Source organism: Marmota marmota, unplaced genomic scaffold, assembly GCF_001458135.2.
Source record: "Marmota marmota marmota unplaced genomic scaffold, marMar, whole genome shotgun sequence".
Lineage (NCBI taxonomy): Eukaryota > Metazoa > Chordata > Mammalia > Rodentia > Sciuridae > Marmota > Marmota marmota.
In genome coordinates, this window is record NW_026000169.1 from 11933137 (window position 1) to 11956139 (window position 23003).

Here is a 23003-nt window from a genome sequence, read left to right on the forward strand (position 1 = left end):
TTTTTGTAGAGGACTTAAATTATGAATAAAGTCATGAGTTTTTCAGTAAATCTCCACTGGGTTTTCTGGTAATTTTACAAAAATAAGCCCACCAATGTCCAATGGGCTAGATAGATGATATTTCAGTTTATCCATAATTTCACTCATCTTGCTGTCTGGAGTTAACGTCACAGTTCACAAGGGCTTCATTGGTATATCATCAAAAGACCACCTGCCTCCCAGGCAAGTCACTCTCCTCTTGCACTGAGTAGTTGAACTTCAGGACTGCCTTCTCATAGAAAAACTTTTCCTCTGCATTTATAAACATTAATTCATCCTTCTGGTTGCTCCACCTCTTTTTAGAATTGGATTTTCCTGCTTCCACAAATGTCTTACTAATCAGAAGGTAGAAGGAGCACTTCCCACATGGCTTATTAGTTTTGTGTGTCTCTGCTAGTTCTTTCTGAAGCTGCTGGTGCATGGGCAGAGCAATCTGAGGAGGGACATTAGTGAATCTTTCACTTAGGAGGAAGCCCACAGGCTTGGTGATATCATTTAAAAGCTTGTCCAGCTGTTCAACCACACTCTTTTCACAGTTCTTCTCACAGAAGCTTAGAAGCAACTCTTTAATTTGTTCAGAACACTGGGTACCCTTTCTTTCAAGTTAAATTTAAAAGTCTTATGAAACCAAAAATTTCATCTTCATCCACATCATCATCATTGCTGTCTTCTGAAACATTTGTTTGCTTAATCACCCTTCCAATATGGTTCTGTTGAATTAAGAGATCTGTTAGTTCTGCAGCGTTCTCAGGAGCCTTTAGGAAAAGCTGCTGCAGTAATTTCTTAATTCAGTCATAATCATTATCTGAGATGGAATAAACTTCAAATTCAATATTCACTTCCTGGTCAACGACCTCCTCATCTTCGTCCTCTTCTTCGTCACTATCCTCATCGTCTTCATCTTCATCCTCGACTTCATCCTCCTTGCGCCAGACGGGGTCTCAGGCCGTGGAGCTCCATTCCCCACGGCCTGTCGTTTGGGCCCCGGGATGCCATGCTGCCATCCACACTGCGCCTGCGCAATTTCTATTTTTAGTTTTTCTAGAAACCTCCATACTGATCTTCATAGTTATTGTACTAATTTATATTCCTACCAACAGTGTAAAAGAGTTTGTTCTTCCCACATTCCTGCTAATATTTCATCTTATTTGTATTCTTGATGGTTGCCATTCAGACTGCAATTAGTTGGAACCTCAATGAAGTTTTGATTTGCATTCCCTAATAGCTAAAGACACTGAACATTTTTTCATATATTTTTTGGCCTTGTATACTTCTAGTGTCTGTTAACTCATTTGCCCACTTATTGAATATTTTGTGTTTTGGGGTTTTCAGTTTTTTAAAAAGTCCTTTATATATTCTAGATATAAATCCTCCATTGTAAGAGTAGGTGGCAAAAATTTCTTTCCATTCTGTAGACTCTATATTCATTTGCACTGCTAATTGCTGTGCGAAAGCTTTTTAATTGGATGCCATCCTATTTACTGACTCTTGATTTCCTGAGCTTTAGAAGTCTTATTTAGGAATTTGTTGCCTATGCTTATTTGTTGGAGTGTTTCCTATATATTTTCTTCTAGCAGTTGCAAAGTCTCAAGTCTTATACCTAGGTTTTTGACCTATTTTGACTTTACTTTTTGTATAGGATGAGAGATAGGGATCTAATTCTATTCTTCCAGTGTGGTATTATGTTTACATTTGAGGTGTTGTCCCCCAAAACTCATGTGTTAATGCAGGAATGTTCAGAGGTAAAATAATTAGTAACCTAATCAATAGATTAACCCACTTGATGGGTTAATAATTTGAAAGAGCTACTGAACTGGATGATATCTCTTGGCATGTTTCCTAGCCACCATATCCTGAGCATCTTTCCTTTACCATACCTTTCTGACATGATGTGTTGCTTTCTCTAAGGCCAGAGCAGTGGAGATGACTGACCATGGATGGAACCTCTGAAACTAAGCCCAAAATAAACTTTTCCTCCTCTAAGTAGCTCTTGTCCTTTATTTTGGTCACAGTGACAAAAAGTGAACTAATATACTTGGATATCTAGTTTTCCCAGCATATTTGTTAAAGAGGCTGTCTTTTCTCCAGTGTATATTTTTGGCACTTTTGTCAAGAACCATATGTCTGTAGCTATGTGGGTTTGTGTCTGTATCTTCTGTTCCATTGGTGTACATGTCTGTTTCTATGCCATTACCTTTTGTTTTTATTACTATGACTCTGTAGTATAATTTGAAATTGGGTACTGTGTTTCCCCCAACATTGTTCTTTTTACTCAGGATTGTTTCAGCTAACATGGGTTTTTCTTCCACATGAATTTCAGGATTTTTTCCTAGTTCTGTGAAGAATGCCATTGGTAGTTTGATGGGGATTGCATTGAATGTACAGAATGCTATTGGTGACATGGTTATTTTAACAATGTCAATTCTGCCTATCTATGAACATGGGAGATCTTTCCATTTTCTAGTGTCATTTAAAATTTTTTTTTCCAGGATTCTGTAATTTTCCTTGCAGAGGTCCTCATCTCTTGGTTAGACTACTCTTAGGTATTTTTTTAAAGCTATTATGAATGGAATTGTTTTTCTGATTTCCTTTTTGGTGGGTTTAGTATTAGTGAATAGAAAACTTATTGATTTTTTTTTTTTGTGTGTGTATGTTGATTTGTGTATTCTACTTTGCTGAATTTGTTTTTCAGATGTAGAAGTCTTTTAGTGTAGCCTTTATGGTCTTCTTCTAATTATAGAATTGTATCATTTGCAAACCATGAAATTTGACTTATTCCTTTTCTGTTTGTGTCCCCTTTATTTTCTTCTCTTGACTAATTGCTCTAAAATTTCAAGTGTTACAGTAAATAGGAGTGGTAAAAGTGGGCATACCTGTTGTGTTCCTAATTTTAAAGAAAATTCATTCAGTTTTTCCTCATTCACTATGATGTTGGCTTTTGGTTAGTCTTAAGGTAGCCTTTATGATGTTGAGGTGAGTTCCTTCTGTTCCTAGTTTCTTTAGGGTTTTTTAATTATTATTTTTATGAACAGGTGTTGAAGTTTGTTTAAGGCTTTTTCTATATCTGTTGAGATGATAATGTGGTTTCTGTCATTAACTCCATTTATGTGGTAAATTACATTTGTTAATTTGCATATATTGAACCATCCTTGCATTCCTGGAATGAAATAAACTTAATTGTAATGTATAATCTTTGTCATATGTTGTTGAATATGCTTTACATGTTTTTTTGTTTGTTTGTTTGTTTTGGTCTTGTGATTGAACCTGAGGAATGCTTAACCACTGAGCAACAACCCCAACCCTTTTTTATATTTTATTTAGAGACAGGGTCTTGCTGAGTTGCTTAGATCTTGCCAACTTGTTGAGGCTGGCTTTGAACTTTCCTCAGCCTCCTGAGCCACTGGGATTACAGGTGTGCATCACTGAGCCCAGCACTTTACATATATTTTATTGAGGATTTTTACATGTATATTCATCAAGCATATTGGTCTGTAGTGTTCTTTCCTTGACAACTATTTATCTGATTTTAGAATCAGATTGATACTGGCTTTGTAGTATTTTTGAAAGCTTGGTCCTTGTCCCCAGTGCCAATTCAACACTGAGGACAAGGTTTTTAGAAAAGGAGAAAGTTTTATTTGCTAGCAAAAGAGAAACACAGGGGACTTCTGTCCCAGAAATCATGATTCTAACTGTCAGGGGGAGTAGAGAACTTTTAAAGAGGTAATTCAAAGGCTACATTTCAGCTGTACCTTGCCAGGGGCCTTATTTCACTGGTAGCTTTGAGAGACAGACCTTTCTTGGGTCTTGTGGTCTTAAAGTCTGAATTTACTTCATTCCTGTAGTGTGTGTACTTAATGACAAACATCTCATCCTAGGAAGGAAACAAAGGTAATCATTGTCAAAGATAAGATGACCACATCTGTGTGAACTTCTCTGTATCTTCTATTCCTTTGATTTTCATATTTTTTTAAGTGATTACCATGTGCCTTTGTTACTGTAGTTCTGTTGTATAATTTGAAGCTGGGCATTATATTTCTAGCCTTGTTCTTATTATTTGGGGTTGCATCAGCTATTTTGGGCATTTTAATAGGTGTTACATGAATCTTGTAGATCACTTCTGGTAATATAGCCATTTTAACAATGTTCTGTCTATTTCAGAACATGGGAGGTTTTTTTTTTCATTTTTAAGATTTCTTTAATGTTCTATAAATTTTATTGTACTGATCTCTCATGTCCTTAGATTTATTCCCAAGTTGGTTTTATTTATTTTTTTTTTTTGAGGTTATTTTGAATGGAATTTTTTTCTTGATTTTTTTTTTTTTCAGATTTATTATCAGAACATAAGAAAGCTATTTTTGTATGTCGGTCATATATGCTGCTACTTTGCTTAATTTATCAGTTCTAGAAGTCCTCTAGTGGAGATTTTTAGGTCTTCTAAGTATAGATCATGTCATCAGGAAACAGATAATTTGATTTCTTTTTTTTCCTGTTTATATCAGTTTCTTTTACTTTTCTTGCCTAATTGCTTTACGTAGAGTTTCAAAAACTATTGACTAGGATTGGTGAGAGTGGACATCCTTGTTTTGTTTCTGATTTTAGAAGAATTGCTTTTAGTTTTTTTTTTTTCAGTATGATGTTGGCTTTGGGTTTGTTGTATATAGCCTCAATGATGTTGAGTTAAATTCTTTCTATCCCTAACTGTTCCAAAGCTTTTAGCTTGAATGGATGTTAAATTTTGTTGAAGGCTCTTTCTGCATCTATTGAGAGGAACATGTTATTTTTGTCCTTGATTATATTTATGTGATAAATGACATTTATTGATTTGCATATCTTGAATCACTCTTGCATCTCTGGGATGACAAAAACTTGACATAGTATACAATCTTCTCAATGTGTTTTTTAATGTGGATTGCTTATTTGTAAAGGATTTTGGCATCTGTGTTCATCAAGGATATTAGTCTATACTTTTCCTTCCTTGATGTCTTTATCTGGTTTTGGTATCAGCATAATACTAGCTTCATAGGATAAATTTGGAAGTGTTCTTTCCCTTTCTGTTCCATGAAATAATTTTGTGGAGGATTGGCATTCGTTCTTCTTTAAAGGTTTGGTAGAACTCCCCTGAGAATACAGCGTGTCTTAGATTTTTCTTTATTTGAAGGGTTTTTAAAATAACTACATTAATCTATTGCTTGATATTTGATTGTTTAGATTTTCTAGATCTTCTTGATTCAATCTGAGTAAAACGTATATATCTAGAAATTTGAACATATCTTCTAGATTTTTCTCCATTCAAAATACTCCCTAATGAGCCTCTGGATTTCTGAAATGGTGATATCTCCCCTCTCATCTCTAATTTTATAAATTTGGTTCTCTTGCTCTTGCTTGTTCTCTGTTAGTTTGGCTAAGGGTTTATTGATCATCTTTATTGTTTCAAAATACTAACTCTTTGTTGCATTGACCCTTTAAATATTTTCTTATCTATTTCATTAATTTCTGATCTGATCTTAATTATCTCCTGTCTTCTGATTTTGAAATTACTTTGCTCCTCCTCATGTAGGGCTTTGAGATGTAGTATTAGGTTGTTTGGAATCTGTTTTTTTTTTAAAGTATTTTATTTATGTGGGCACTAAATACTATAACTTTCCTTTTCAAACTACCTTCATAGTATCATTTATTTTGTATTTGCTGATTTTCTTTGTGACCTAAATTATGGTCTATTTTGGAAAGGGTTGATGAGCTGCTGAGAAGAAAGTGAATTCAACTATTGTTGGATGAAATATTCTATAGATGTCTATTAGGTCCATTGGATTTATTATATTGTTTATATCAGAAATTTCTTTATTGATATTTTATGTCTGATCTGTGTATTAGAGGTGTGTGCTGAAATCATCCAGTATTATTGCATTGGGGTTTATTGGAGACTTAAGAGGAATTTGTTTTATATAATTAGGTGTACTGACATTTGGAGCATAAATATCATATACTATTGTTATATATATATTTTTGTGTGTGTGATTGCTCCCTTTACCAGTATGTACTGACCCTGCTTGTCTCTTCTGATTAGTTTTTGCTTGAAATCTATTTTGTTGGATATAAGAATAGCTACTCCTATTGTTTTTTGGACTTCATTTGCATGAAATAAATATATATGTATAAATAAAATAATCTATCCTTATTACTTTCACCTTGTGGATATCTTTGCCTATAAGGCAAGTCTCATGCAAATAGCATTTACCTGGGTCTTACTTTTTAATTGACTCTGCCAGTCTGTCTTCTAATGAAGAAGTTGAGACCTTTTACATTCAGAGTTATTATGCAAAAATATTTACTTTTTCCTTCCATTTTGGTTCATTTCATATATTTAATTGTCTTAATTTAAATTTGCTTAACTGCTCTGCTAGTGTGCTTTATTCATAAAGGAACTCTGGCTTTTTTTTTTTTTAATCTTTTAAAAATCTTTTTATTTATTTTTTAAATATGTTTTTAGTTATAAATTGACACAATATCTTTATGTATTTTTATGTTGTACTGAGGATTGAACCCAGTGCCTTACACATGCAAAGCAGGTGCTGTACCTCTGAGCTACAGCCCCAGCCCTAAATTCTTTTGTATTTACTATTTCCTTACGTATTTTCTGGATTTTAGATAAGTCAGAAGTTGAAAAATCACAAGTTACTGGTTTATCTTTAAATGTGACCCATGTTTTTCTCTTCATGCTTTGTACAGTCTACCCATATTCTCTGTTAGTCATTTTGATTGTGATGTGTCTTATATAGGTTCTTTTTTTTATCTTGTCCATTTGGAGTTCTATATATGTCCAATAAATGGATGTCCATATCATTCTTAAGTTTTGGAAATTTTTCTGCTGTTATTTCACTGAAAATTTTCTTGATGCCTTTCAACTGTTTCCATGCTTCCTTCAATACCAATGAATCTTAAATTTGATCTCTTAATGTTGTCTCAGAGTTCTTGTATATTCTGACTATGGGCTTTTATTTATTTATTTATTTATTTTACTGCTTACTGAGAATTCAAGCTCATGTACTCTGTTTTGGAGGCCTGAAATTCTGTTTTCTACATAATCTAATCTGTTGGTAAAACTTTCAATTGAATTTTTATTTGATTTATTGTTTTATTTTTAGGAGTTCTGATTGGTTTCTTTTCAGAATCTCCTACAATTTTCTTTCATCTCTTGCATTTACTTTCTTAACTAAGTCCTTAGATATTCTTTTAGCTCCTTAGTCATTTTGATAATCAATTTTTGTTTTCTTTCTCTGAAATTTCATTCCCTTCATTAACTGTGGGTTATTTCATTGGAGGATTGTAAACTTGGGGATACTTATTTGCCTGTTTCCTTTTGTTTTCAGAGTTCTTAGACTTGTGTATCAAACAGACCTTTGGGGAGTAGTTATCTCTTTTGTAATAAGTCTTGTGTTGTTGGCATATCTTAGCTTCACCACATAGGCTCAGCATAATGCAGGTGTTAATTTTGCTCTCCAATATCTCTGTTTATCATTTCTTTAGTAATGATTTAATTCACTCTTGGAAAGCTGCTACAACATTGTGCATTGTTCTGAGTCATTATCTTAGAACCTCTGTTTTTGCTCTAGGAGCAGATGTCTATGATTGGAAATTGAGGAACCCCCCACCCCAGCCATTCCTGCTTGAGGTCTGGTTGTTGTTTGAGATTTTTCTCTCTCCTACTGTGTTAAAGTATTGTTGAAGCTTGAGCAGAGTTAGTTTGTGTGGTGCAAAATACACTGTCTCTTGGTTGTGTTGTGGATGTAGCTCAGCATCAGATTTTCTACCTTGTGAGTTTGTAGTGACCCAGTCACTTCCCAGCACCCCTCAGAAAAGGAGGAAATAAACAATAGCCACAACAGTAGCAAACAATAATATAACATTAAAATAAATGCTCAGTGCCTACTATGATATCTGCAACACTAATTACCACAAAAGGAATGGTGGGGTCAGCAGTTAATAATTGCAGCAACAATAAGTAGCCACAAACTAGATCCAGCAAGAAAGTAGACATCAGCTGTCAACTACACCATCAACAGTACTAATAACTGCAACAATATAAATGGTAGGGACAGGGATTACATAAACTACTTACAGTTTATTAAGAGAAAAGGAAGTGGGGAGGGAGGCAAAAGAAAGTTTAAAATATTCAAAAAGTCAACAGGGAAAGTAGAAGAGAGGTAACAAATAACTATAAACATAGAGTAAAAACAACTAAGATAAACCAAATAGAGAACAAGAAAATTTGGCTATTATAGAGGGAAGAAAGAAAGTAACAAGAGAATCAAAAAGAGAAAACAAAACCAACTAATCAATCAAACCCAAAATAACAACAACAACAACAACAAACCCCTAACTTTACAAAGATAAAGTAAAATAAAAAATGAGTGAAAAAAAAATTAAAAAAAATTACCTATGAACCAGTTGGCCCATATGTAATCACTCACATAAACACACACCCAGTGGAAAAAGAGAAAAAGGAAAAAAAAATCTTAAAGGGCTTGTCTCTGCTGAGGTGGTCAGAACTGTTGACAAGGGTGGATGTTCACAGCCTTTACCAGACTGCCCTTTTCATTTCTTCTTGGGCTGTACCATCAGAAAAAAGGGGCTGAGGGTTTTTCTGTCCTCCCTCTTTTTGATTTGTTCACAAAGCTGCCAGCTAAAGTAGCCTGGAACTAAATCTGGTTGTAATAACTCTCAGCCTCTCTTCTCACCAGTAGAAAGTAGTACAGATGGGAAATATTGTCAATTAGACTTTGTCCAGACAGACTAGATTAATGCAGTCCTAGGGTTGGGCTGATGCAGGGTTCTACATGGGAAGTTCTAGCAACTGGGATTTATCTCTGATCAGACCTTTGGAACTTTTTCAGATAATATGTGCTCCAGATAAATCAACACACCCTAGGGCCACGCAGATACCAATCTCTGCTGGGCATCCAGATTTCAGGGGCCTCCTGAGAACTTCACTCATAGGGTGGGGTAACCAACCCTCCCCAGATCATGTACACTCCACTGCTCATGAATGTTGTCTTTCCAGGATCAGACCCCAAGTGTATTTGTGCGTGCCTGTCTATCATCTGGACCTTCCGTGGCTGGTGCTGTGAGTCACCAGCCCCAGAAGGAAAGTGAGCTAGCTGCACTTCCTTCCATATTCCCAGCCTGAATCCTCCTGGGTACCATCCTCTCTGTTTTCATTTCAATCAGGCCGTGCCAGGCACATTCTAGACCCATATGGCAGCTGCTTTCCAGGACTGTGTGGCAATGCTTGCTGTGGTCTGCCAGGCTCCCACAGCAGCAAGCCACAGCCTGGCCACTTTGAGATGATCTCCTGTCTCGGCTAGCTCTGCCCTCACCAGCTGGGAAATGGTACCTTATGTAAACACCAGCCTCCTGTGCAACCTCCAGTTCAGTGCATTCTACACTTCTGTATTCCACAGGTTCTTCCATGCCAAATTTTTTCACTGTGTTTCTTCTTCTTCCTGTCTGTGTCACCCTTCCTTCTGTGGTGAACTGGTACCAACAGCCATGCCCCAGAGAGTTTGTTCTTGTTCTCTATTTGAAGCTCTCAAATTTGTCTCTATGATCCTCTGACTGTCTAATACTGAATTTCAATGAACTCCCTCCTTCAAAGCAGTACTCCTGCTCCTGGAATCCCAAGCCACAGAGCAACTAGATAGTGCACTCTTCCTCTAATCTATCTTTGAGCTCCCTATGTCTTATGACATATTTATTTTTTAAATAAATCTGCCAATCTCTGTCTAAAATGCAGAATTAAGACCATTTGTATCCAGTGTTATTTTAGAGAGGTGTGTATCATTTCCTCTCATTTTGTTTATTTCTAATGTTTGATTCATTGCTTGTCCTCATTTGCTTATCTACTCTTTTTATTTTTTTTTAGGTGCTGGGGATTTAACTCAGGGCCGTGTGCATGCAAGGCAAGCACTCTACCAAGTGAACTATATCCCTAGCCTGCTTATTTACTCTTAATAAAATTTATTCTTTGCCAAGCTCTTAGTTATTTTTATCTTCTTGTGTGTGTACTACTCCTTTAAGTATCTTCTGCAGTGCTGGCTTAGTGGTCATGAATTGCTCTAAGTTCTATTTTTCTTGAAAGGGTTTTATTTCTCCTTTGATTCTGAGGTACATCTTTGCCAGATATAATAATCTAGATTTGCTAGGTATTTTCTTTCAAGATTTGGAGTAGCATACCTTCCTGGGCTGTAGAATTTCTGCTGAGAAATCTCTGTTTCTGATGGGTTTCCCTTTGTAAGTGACTTGACTATAATATGTCATGGAGAGGTTCTTTTCTGATGGTTTCTATTTGGAGTTCTGAAAGTCTCCTGTAGTACTTTCTCATTACCATGGGAAATTTTCTGCTGTTATCTCACGAATAAATTTTATTTGTCAATAGCCTGAATATCTTTTCCCTTAATATTTGAATCTTAAATTTGGTCTTTTAATGTTGTCCCAGAGCAATTGTGTGTTATGTTCATAATTACTTATTTTTTTCCTTACATTGTCTGGAAGTTATAGTTTATCCACCTTGTCTTTGAGCCCTGATAATCTTTCCTTCTGCTTGATTGAGTCAAGACTATTGGCAAGGCTCTTGACTGACTTAATTTGACTTATTCAGTTTTTCATTTCCAGATTCTGTTTGGTTCTTTTTTCAGAATACCTATCTCCTTATCGAAATTCTCGTTCATATCTTGTATTGTTTCCCTTAGATCTTTCTTTATTCTTTTGATTCTCTGATCATCTTAACAATCAACATTTAAGATCATTTTGTATTTTTCCCACTTCAGCATGTATGGATTTGGTTATTAGGGAGTTATAAATTTTTAGAGGTGTCTTATTACCTCATCGTCTCATGTTTCCTATATTTCTATATTGATGTTGTCATCTCTGTTGGTATGGGTTTCTCTTTCACTGTCATGTCGAGGTCTTTTTAATGAGTTGCTTTCTCTTTACTGTGTGTCCCAGGCTGGGGATATCTCTCATGTCAAAGCACATGGCATGTTCAAGTTGTTATGTTCAATCTCCAGAACCACTTTTAGAGGCGAAAAACCATGACTAGTAACAGTTATAGCTTGAAAGCAAACAATATCCTAACACATAATAACAACTTATTAAAATGTTCTCTATAATTCCAGTAACTAAAGAAAAAAGAACAGAATAGGCTGAAAATTTGGCAATAAAGAATATTAAATTAATCTAAACTACATAGAACATATAAATAAATGGGAAAAAAGGAAAAGCAAAAGAGGAGAAAGGCAGGAGAGAGAGAAGAATAACAAATGAGACAAAATACAAAGAGTATATAGATAACAAAGAATAAAAAAAAAACCCAATTAACACATTTAAGAAAAGGGGAGAGATAAGTAAAAATGAGGAGAGGAAGAAAGACAAAAGAGGGAATTAAAATGGGAAAGAAGAAAAAGATAGAGCAAATGCAACTAATGAATCAATTTATAAAGAAATTTTATGAGCATAAAATTTCATAAAAGAATATAATAACAAAAAAGAATCAGAACAACTCAATGCAGACAAAATTAAAAATTAGGTAAGAAATACTAAAATTCCTCTATGTCACAGTTTTTAAGGTGGAAGGATTTATTTCAGGGACTTGCAGATTCAAAATGTGCCAGGTGTTGGGAGTGCTGCGTGTTTACTCTTTCCCACATCTAGATCAGCATCCTGATTACAAAACCACATGGAACTCAGGCTCCAGAGCTTATCTTGGTTTTCAACCTGCTATGTTAGTGCTGATTTCTACCCCAGCTCATTATGTTCTCTGGTGGCACAGGGGAAATATACCCTCTCTAGCATGTATGGCTGTTTGGGGGGGTTGTCAGCCACGTCCAGGAGACTATTACCACAGTCCAACTCCACCCTTCTCTCATACTGCTCATGTGACTTTGTGAGGTCCTCCCAGGAGCCCAGGCAACTCGGGGCCTCCTGCTTGAATAGAGGTGACAGTGTTGGTGAGTTCTTGGCCTGGCGATTGGAGGCCTCCCTGGTGGGAGTGACAGTTTGTGTGTGTGTGTGTGTGTGTGTGTGTGTGCGCTCACATCTCAGGGGATCTTGGTGTGCAGGGAAGACGGTCCTGTTCCAGGCACCTGAAGGCATCTTGCCCGACTTCCGTCTCCAGTTGGAAATAGATTCCCTCCCTTCCTTCAAAGGCAGTCTCCATGGCAATATGTGCTGCTATCTCCAGAGAAGAACATGAGGGAATTTTCTTCTCAATTCTGTAACCTTCACAAAATGGCTTTCTACCACAGCTCTCCATTCACTAGCTAAGAGGGGCAGGTATCTCACTTTTCAGCTTTCTATGCAGTGTCTGTATCAGCTAAGTTTAGTCTAATTTTCTCTTCCTCTGAAGCAATTTTTCCCCCCAACTTTGCTTCTCTTTCTCTCCTTTTGTGTCCCTTCTTCTCCTGGCTCTGAGGGGTGAGGTTCAGAATGATGCCATCCCTCTTGCTCTCTGTTCCAGTGATCAGAATCTCTCCGAGTCTCTGTTTAATATCAAACCTTAATGTAGTCCCTTATTTCTCCCCCTTGCCACATAGCTGTTCCCAGCTATTTCCAATTCTGAACTGTAGAGGATTTGGAACTTTCAGACTGTTTCTACTCTGCCATCTTGATCTCCCCTGTCATTAACTCTTCACAAATAGATGTGTGTGGGGTGCTGCACCCGTAGTTCCAGCTCCTCAGGGGAATCACTTGAGCCCAGGGAGTTCAAAAGCCAGCCTGGGCAACATTAGTGAGACCCTGTTTAAAATGTCTTCAAAATTCCTTTAAACTTATTAAGAGAGACTTAATCCATTTCAATTTCTTTGGGCTTTGTTGTTAGAGAGTTGTTATGTTCTTTTGGAGGCATCATATTACCTTATATTTTTTTTCTTTTCATATCTATCGGGCTCCTTTGTTGAGATTTGTGCATAATCTACCACTTGAGCTGGCCTTCTTAGTGGTTTTTACCTGAAAATGTATCTTGGGGTATCAGTTTGGTAGGCAATATTGGTTTTTATTCTACCTGGGCACCTTAGTGTAGTCTTTTTGTAGCTGCTTTGGCTGTGATTAGTGACTTTGGGTGCAGTGCATACTGGGGCAGAGTTGAAACCCACTCTGTGGGCCATGTCCAAGTGGGGACATACTAGTGTTCAGGCAGGTATGGTGTAGTCAGTAGAATGTGTGTGGTGTTCCTTCCAAGCTTGATCCTACAATGAGAGTAGTGACCCCTGTTGAGTGACAGAGTTTCCTTTGGTACTGTTGCTGCATTATGCTGCTAGCAAGGGCCTCTGGCACCAGCAGCACCAGCAGTGTTGTGGGGCTTGAAGCACTTGTCCTCTGATCAACGGTGGTGTGAGCCTCCATGCCACATGGGGAGAGGTGGTGGTGGGAACAACAGCACCTCCTCTGTGGGGCTCACATGGAGTCCTGACAGAACTGTGTGATCAGAAAGAATGCGGGGTGGGGTGGCAGCAGGAATCATGGTGTTCTTCTCTGCTGCTTTGGAGGTAATACCTGCCTGGGAGCAGGACCTTGGATGGTGCTGGTTACAGTTGCTCTCTGTGCTTCCTTTGGCTGTGCATGCTTGGACCCTGGGAGTTGCTCAAAGCCCCCTCAGCACACCCTTGAGTTAGCCAGCAGCAGGAACCATGGTGTTCCATCCTTGCCTGTCAGGCATAGGCACCTGAGAGGACAAACACCTTGATATCCCCTCCATTCCTTTCCATGTCTCAACACCCATTCCTTATAGTGCAGGGCACCCAACAGACTTGGGACAGAGTCACTCTGCTGGGCCCATTTGGTACATGAGGCAGCTATCTGATGAGCCAGTGCAGTGGAATGTTTGTGGGAGTCCCAGAGATGGGAATATGGAAAGTTTTCTGACCCCTAATGCTGTTCAAATTCAGACAATAGGTCCTTTCTCATATGGCTCCTGCCTATAGCACCCTGAGGGTTCTCTGGGATTTGATAAGAAATCCTTTTCCAAAGCAAGGCTATTCTGCAGATTTCAGATTACTTATCTAAGTCTATGGGTGTTGTGAAACTTTCAAGCAGCTAAGATTGCCAGCATCCACACTGACAGACTTGCTGGAACTCTTTTTGACTCTTACCCCTGCAGAGGGGAAATTTCCCTCTCTTCCTACCACAGACCTGAGATGAGCTGTGGAGCTAGTATGGTATTTTTGTTCTTCTTTCTATGCTGTTGTCCCAGGTTTCTGAATTTTGCAAGATTCCAGTTTCTTCTGGTTTCCAGAACTCTTGCACGGTTACGTCCTCTCAAAATGCAGCTATGCCCCTGTTAATTTGTAGAAGAGGTGAATGCTGGGCACCTCTGTTTGTCCATCTGATTCTCCTAATAATGAATGTCTTGTACTTTTACAACGCATTTAACCAATCCACTTTAATTGGATATTATTTTTTTCTCTACTATAAACATACCACATGAACATTTCTTGCAGCAAATAATTTGCATGTATACTTAATTCTAGTGGGGTTTATATGTACCCAGAAAGCCTCTCTGCTTGGATATATGGTTTAATGAATTCTTTCTCTGAAGAAAATAAGGAATCATCTATACTTATTAGAAATTGAGTCATGCAGTTATGGAGACTGGCAAGACCCAAAATCTGAAGCGTGAATCACAAATCCGGGGAGTCAAGAGAGACAGTTTAGTTCATAATAGCTAGGTTCAAGTTTGAAGGCCTGAGAAGTAGGAGAGCTGAGTGTGTAGCTCTAGTCTAAGAGTTGGCAGGTTTAAGAGGAAGGAAGAGCCAGTATTTTAAATTGAGCCCAAATGCAAAAAAAAAAAGAAACAAACTGGTTTCCCAATTTGAAGGCATTTTCTCCTACTCTGGGAAGAGTCAAGTCTTTTCTTCTATTAAGGCCCTGGAGGGATTGGATAGAACCCATCTTCATTAGGGAGAACTGTTTCACTTAGCCTATAGGTTTAAATGTTAATCTTGTCTAAAAAATCCTCACATAAATGCCAACATTTGACTAAATGTTTAACACCTTTTCAGCTCTGACAGTATGGGATAGAAGGTTTAGAGTTTTAGTGAGGAAAATGATGAAAAGGTATTTTTGTTGGCCTTTCAGGTTTTTAGCCCCAATTCTACTACAAATAAGGAATCAAATCATCTCTCTAATTTGCATAAACAGTTGTTAGTCAATATGAATAACAAGAAAAACTAGAGGAGAAAAAGTTTATTTGGGCTCATGGTTTTAGAGACTCAGTCTGTGACCAGCTGACTCCATTGCCCTGGACAGAAGGGTGGCAGAAGAAAGCTGCTCAGCTCATGGCATTCTGGAAGCAGAGGGGTGGGGAGCCACAAATAGGATATAACCCCCAAGAGCACACCCCCAATGACCTACTTCCTCTAGCCTACAGTTGCCACCCAGAAGTCCATTCAAATTCAGGTTGATTAATCCTCTGATTAGGTTACAGCTTCCATAGCATAATTGGAATTCCATCATCTCATCTGTGAACATTGCTGCATTTGGAGTCATGTTTCCAACACATGAGCTTATTAGGACAGGTCATATTCCAACTGACAGCAATTTTATTTCAGTTTCTAATCTTCCTGTCATATCTAAATAACCTATTGCACTAAATTAATATTTTCATTAAATGTATTCAGTTTCCTTTAAAATTTTCTCCTCCTCCTAATTATAAGACATTTTTCTGTAGGCCACCGTTTATACTTCCTCAAGGGAAGAATCTTCAATCCTGCATCTCTCATCAACCTTCTGCTTATTTTTCCCCTTGTTGCCAACATCCAGCCAAAGGCAAGCCTTAGGTTGGAATAAAAGAGAAGTCTTATGTTTAAAGAAGATTGGTGTATCAATTAATAACAATTGGATGACTTCAATTTCTAATGTGATGGTAGGATTCATTTAAGAATAATTCGCCCCCACCAAAGTCAAAGTTTTTACTTTAAACTGAAATCTAGGGCAGAGGAAATTTTCCTTAACTAAATGCTTTCTCAGGAAAAATAAACAAAACAAAAATCAAACAAGAGAATTAGCATTTTTCTCACTTCCATAATTATTAACTACATATATTATCAATATTTAAACCTCACAATAACTCTATATGATCAGTGTCTTCATCCTAATTTCACAGGTGACTGAGGCACTGAGAGAGAGGGAATTTTCCAGAGTCACATGGCTAGTAATCCATGGAACCAAGATTTTACTCCAGGTCCATTAGTCTCCAACTGCAGGCCAGTGGTCTTTCCACTGTGCTGTGCCTGCTTGACAGAAGTCCAGGGTTATATGTTGTATTTCTAAGGTCCAAAGGGCCTAACAAAGTTTAGCATCCAGTTCATTAAAATGTGTCTTTTTCCATCTTTCAAAATTTGCCTTTGTTCTTCCTAAGGCTCAGTAGAAGTGAGCAAAATAATAGATTACCTGCGACAAACAGCTAGCCAAGATTCTGAAGATACTAGCCTTGAAGAGTTGTGGAACATGCTTGATCCTGAAAGGAGAGACCCACATGTGGATCTGGAAACCTTCCAAACCATCATGAAAGAATGGATGGCTTTCAGTGCAAACAAATGGTAATCAGAGTCCCAGCAGAGTGTGTTTAAAGATTCTGTTTTAACAATCCATTATAATTGGTGGCTAATCATTGTTTTATGTGTCAGTGGAAATACTATAATCCAATGCTTTTAGAATCTCCTGAAAGATTTTAAGCTGATGGTTGGGTACCATCACCAGGGTTCAGTACATTTGTGCCAAAGTCTGATGATTTGTGTTCTAGCAAATTTCCAGGTAAAATTGCTGCTGCTTCTGGGATGGGCAGCCTTTGAGGACCATTGTCCTAATATGCTAATTCTGATAATGTTCCTTTTTGTGATTGGTGGGAAGTACATAATACATTCTCACTAGGAATTGAGCTGGCATGGGAGCCAAGTGAATTATCGATATCATCAAATCTCCAGGACATGCAAGAGTGAATTCTTCTTTTAGGGCAGTAGGGCTATAGATGCAGGAAGGCTAAAGGGAAAAGGAAAGGACTGTGGGTAGGAGAAAAAGATGAACAAAAGAGAATGGTGTCCATGACTCAGATGCGTTGGCAGATACTAGAGAAGTGCATTTCCTTTTTCAGGAAGCCAAGCTGCTGTGCCTGCTAGCCACCAATCTCCAGCTGATACATATGAGGGATGTGCTTTAACCAAAACAAACGAACAAACCCTTCACAACCAAAAAGTAGCAATACTTGCTAGATTTCTGGCACAGAAATCTAAGGATAGATAACAGAATTATCTAAGGATAGATGACTTAGGTCATCTTTCCTTAAGATGGATGATTTCCTTAAGAAAATATAGCTAGAATGTTGTATGCCATACATAGATTAATAATAACCAATATAAGTATACAAAAATACATAATTTTGCCCATCAGTTTAACAGATTTAAAAGAATGACTTTGTTTCATGGTGTGGGTAGGTAGAATAAACCCTCTCATACATTGTTGGGAGAAGTGCAAGTTGGAACAGTTTTTTAAAAAGCATTTGATAAGTTGTATATCAAACTTTTAAAGTATGCAATCTCTGTGAGTTGGTAATGAAATGTGATGAAATATAACCAAATGCTGTAATACATATTTACAAGTTGTTTATGATAATGATAAATAGAATCAACCTAAATATTTAAAAATCGAGTAGTAGATAAATATATTAAAGTTCCATACACTGAAATCCTAGATAATTATTCAAAATTATAGTTTGATTAATATTTGTCAAGAGAAATAGCCATATGGATCTATTTCAAATAATAGGATATAGAGCTGTATATGTAGTATAATTCCATTTTTCTTAAATAAAAATATTCACAGAAAATGATGGGGAGAATATTAAGAAATGATTATTTCTGCATTAATTTTAAGTTTTTCTTAAGAATTTTTTAATGTTTCTAAAGTACGTAGGTTTGATTACATGATGAAAATATCAGTAACACGTATAAAACAGATGATGGCAAAAGTAAAAACTCTCATAACCAATTTTAAAAGAAAGAAAACCATGGAGGGTATTAATACAAAATATAGGAGTGGAAATTCATAAATGATGATGGCTGTGCACATGGGAATAGTTAGCTATGTTTTGCTCATTATTCTATCAGACATCTCACCTGAAAAATAAGGAAATGTAAGTACAAATTTAGAAAATGTTGTGGCTTCTTCAGAGATAGAGGCGAAAGATCTGGTGCTTAGAAAGATTTAGTAATAAACCATAAGGCTTCTTTGAAAGGAAATGTTTGAAAATTTGATGTTTATTTGGGGGGGGGGGGGGGGTTAGAGCTAGAGCTTATGTACTAGACAGAGGGCCTGGGTAGAGGGTTCTCCAGTTTTCAAGGACAATGTTTGAAATACTCTAAGTGTAGGGTCTACCTGATTCTGTGATAAAGAGACTAAATGACAGCACCAAAGTACTACTTGTCCATGCTTTTCCTGCTGAATCTATTAAGGCCCATGAGCTTGCTGTCCCCACCAGTCTCCATTTATCACTCCAGGCTTTGCCAACATCCTCCTTCATCAACACCCTCATTCCCGAACCATATGCTGCTGCTGTCACCTGCCTATGTCTGTGTGCATGGTGTTTTTTTTTTTTTTTTTTTTTCCAACATCTGATTAAAAGTTTATGGATGGTGGAGGCAATGCCTTCTGCTTCTTTTCTATTACCCTGACTACAATATTGGGCACTAAGTAGTTGAATGAATAGATGATTTTTAAACACAGGAAAAAAATAGCTGCTTAGGAAGGTACAGAGCACATCCTTTAAAAAAAAATGAACAAAACTCTGGTCTGACAAAGGATCCTAGCTCACTGGTTTTGTGTTTTGGATACAGGGGAGAAGTGAAGAGCAGATTGAGTAGCATCATGGATGACTCTGTTTTTGAACAACAGGGCAGCACAAAATCAGGTGGGCGAGTATGGGTGTGTTTCTTCAGGATCATTCTGCTACTTTCTTGCAGTTTGGAGAAAATGGACTTTCTGTTAACCCTCTTGTATGTTTCAGTTAAGACGACCAGCGATAGAACAGATTCCACACCTGGAAGCTTTGAGGCTCTGGGTGGAGACTTGTCTAATGGAGTTTTGTAAGTGTTCTTATGATGCTTTTTCAAGTGCCTCAACTTTACTTATTTTCTTGTTAATTTATAGATCCACATTCTTACTTAAAGTCACTTAACTCTTTTTTTTTCAGTAGAGCTAACATAATCGACTTAAAAATTTTAAACTATGCTATACCATCTTCTTTAGAACCAATTTCACTAGGAACATGAATTCTTGTAAGATTAGTAATCCAGAGTTACCATTTGCCCACTCACGAAACACTACTCCATTAACTTCATATGTTTGCCATAAAAAACAAGTCCCATTTCAAGCATGGTAATGATATTAACCTCAAGCTCTTTGGGGGATTATTTTTAAGCATTTCTTTAATAGAACATTTTAGACATGAGTTGGCAATTTTGTTTTCCACTGAATATGTGAAACACCACTTTATACATTGAAGAGGTGTTTCTGACTCTCCCTTATTTTATCCAGCAAAAATGTGGAGTAGGAACCATTTGTCTAACCTAAGAACTGAGAAAAGATAGCAAAGAGAAAGAGGAGGCCTGACATTCTATGAAACATGCAGTCCAGAGTTTCTAGGTTTAGGAGCTGATGTTGGGGGCAAGAGTCAAACATATATTAATGAGCTATACGAAATAATGGGAAACACAAGTACTACTTTGTAATTACAGGCCACATGTAAGACCTAGGAGTTGTTTCCTAGTTAAAGGCCTGCTGAAACCTGCTGAGATCCTTCAAATGAATGTGCATTACATTTTAAAAGTTCAGGATTTTCCATATCCCATGTGGAAACAGAAAACGCTTTGATGTAGAAAGAGGCAAATGCTGGCAGGGAGGTGGAAAGAAAGAAATCAAGCTGTGGAAGTTGATTTCACAAATGGCAAATACTGAATGCCTGATAATTCTGGATAGATCTTTGATGCTATTGGAATATAGATGTTTGAGTAAATACTTGTTGTATGAGTAACTACTTTTGTGATGACAGTGATGAGGGTAAAATAGAATACTTCATAAGAACATTGAAGCCTGTTTGGGCTTAACTGTATGCCTTTTTTCTGATTGGAAAAGAGGAGAGATGTTGAAGATTATTCTCATTAATTCTTTCACCTGCAGAGAGATGTCTGATTTCATCACCTACATAGCAGACCTACATTTCAACAAACAGAAATTGGAAGAGGAAAATCACAGGTTTAAGTTGGCATTAGAAACTTTGGAAGAAGCTAACAACCAGTTAGCAGATGATTGCACTGAATTGCGCCTTCAGATAAAAAGGTGGGCCACCGCGGGGGGTTGCACACTGGTGGCTTTTAGTTTTATTTTTCAAACTTTTATTGATATAAAAGTCACAGGTCATAAAATTCATCTATTAAAAGTGTAAAATTCTGTGTTTTCAGCATATTCAGAAGGTTGTGCAGTCATTACTATTATCTAATTCAAGACTATTTTCAACATTCAGAAAAGAAACCAAATGTTCATTAACAGTCACTCCTATTTACTTGCCCTTGGCCATTACTAATCTACTTTGTGTTTTTGTCCTATTCTGGACATTTCACATAAATGGAACCTTCATGTTTGGCTTCCTTGACTTGGCACGTGCTTTCCAGATTCATTCTTCTGGTGGTAGTATCACTGTTTCATGGTTTTTCGTGGCAGAGTATTGTTCTGTACAGATATACCACATTTTTATCCATTCTTCAGATGATGGACTTATTTACCCTTTTTGGTTATTATGACTAAGATAGCCTTGAACATCTGTGTACAGATTTTTGTGTATACTTATGTTTTTCGTTCTCTTTGGTATATGTGTAGGAGTAGAACTGCTGTGGCATGTAGTCGCCTATGTTTAGCATTTTGAGAAATCACCAAACTATTTTGCATAAAAAGTATTCCATTTTACATTCGCACCAGAGATATTTGTCAGTTCATTTCTAGCAATGATGTTCTATTATTGATATCATCAGGTACAGTAGACTTATGGACCAAGGATGCAGTTGTCCAAACCATTCTATGGGTCAGTTATCATCTTATTCTATGCAAAATCCCATGCTAAACACCATCAGAGATTCCTGGGTGATCCAGGTTTAAAATGTGCCCTTGAGGTTCCTATGGCCTATAAGGATGATAAGACATAAAAACTTGTGGGTTAACTTAAGATAAAAAGGGACAAAGTACATAAGAGACATACCAGGAAAAAGTGTTCAACACTGTGACATGGGTTGGGGGTGATGCTTGATGGTCAGGAGAAAAACAACAGATCTTATAAAGACTATGTTTACAGTTGTAGGTGTTAAAGTCTTGAACTGCGAAATTCTAGGAATTAACTTGGAATGACAATAAAGTACTGTAGCCATAATTATTCTCACCCTTAAAAATTTTGGCCAGACTAGACTAGATCAGGTCAAAACTTTTGAGGACGAGAATACTAATGTATGTGTGTATGCATGTATACATGTGTATATACTCTGTGTATGTATGGACATACTTACAGATTCTCTCCACAACTGGCTTACTTATTTTATTAACATATAATTCAAATTTGGTTTTTTAAAAGGAAAAATCTATGCCTTGAAGGAGTGTGCCAGTCAGAGTTTTGGTTGCAAGCGCTAGAAACTGACTGCATTTAACTTGCATAGTCAAGAAACATGTTAGGAAAAGATTTGAATAACTCAGAATGAACAGAAAGACCAGAGAATCTGGTGGCACTCAGTCATTGTTAAATTGAGCCAGGAATCACCCCTTTTCTCCTACCTCTAAGCCTTTACAAATAGCTTGGTTCCTTTGGGCTTTCACTGCTTATTTTTGACATTGTTCATTGCTTATAACCAGAAATCATTCTTTAATTTTTTTCCTCCCTCAGTCTTCCTTTTTACATCAATAACAAACTCAATTAATTTTATCAGCTTTGTATCTAAATGATCAATGCAATTCCTTTTTTAAATTTTATTTTTATTCTAATTAGTTATATATGACAGTAGAATGTATCTCTTCAGTAGATTGACTTCTGCCTACTTTTGCATCTGCCATGTAATTCAAGCCAGCATTGTCTTTCACTTGGGTCACCACAACAGTCTTCTGGCTAGGCTTCCTGTTTTCTCAAAGACATGTGCCATGCTGGCAGGAATTCTTCTTTGCAGATGCCAGTTTAACCACATCATGCTTCTACTTTAAACACTTGGATGGATCCCTATTGCAATTAGGATAAAAATCTAAATTCCTGTGCCAGTTTACAAAGCCTTTCATGATGGAGCTCTGCTACCTAGCCTCTGCTTCCCATTTTCTACCTTATACTGTAACAATATCTAACTGCCTGTAGACCCTTGATGAACTTTTGCTTGTGCAAAACATACACTCTTTCACTGTCTAAGTTATCTGCCTTTTATGCAGTGCTCACAGAAATTGGATCCACCCCAGACTTGGTTTTCATTGCATTGTATGGTAACTATAACTGTTTACCATAGTAGCCTATAAACTCAGTGAAGAGTGCATTCACACGACGGAGTATACTTTCTCCTTCTTTAGTGTTCAGCACAACATCTGGCACAGATTTAGAGCTCAAAAATTTGCCAAATGATCAATGCAATTCTTTTTTTTAATTTTAATTTTTATTTGTTCTAATTAGTTATACATGACAGTAGAATGCATTTTGACACATCATAAGTAAATGCAGTGTAACTTCTCATTCGTCTAGTTGTATATGATGTAGAGTTACACGGGTCATGTAATCATATATGCACATACAGTAATAATGTCTGACTCATTCTACTATCATTCCTACCCCCATACTCCCTCCCCTCCCTTCATCCCCCTCTGTCTAATCCAAAGTACTTCTATTCTCCCCCACCCTGCTCTTATGAATT

General features: G+C 37.0%; 1 protein-coding gene and 1 pseudogene across 1 annotated transcript in view; one reads left to right on the plus strand and one right to left on the minus strand.

Annotated features, from left to right (window-relative positions):
* The window catches only part of Irag2 (inositol 1,4,5-triphosphate receptor associated 2), a 111844-nt gene that overhangs the window by 13040 nt on the left and 75801 nt on the right, over positions 1-23003 (plus strand). The window contains exons 3-5 of the mRNA XM_048787189.1: positions 16448-16628; positions 18918-19166; positions 20260-20418. Of these exons, the coding sequence (XP_048643146.1) occupies positions 16448-16628; positions 18918-19166; positions 20260-20418 (589 nt within the window). The remainder of the gene's footprint in view (positions 1-16447; positions 16629-18917; positions 19167-20259; positions 20419-23003) is intronic.
* Positions 43-13434, minus strand: LOC107152778 (annotated as a pseudogene).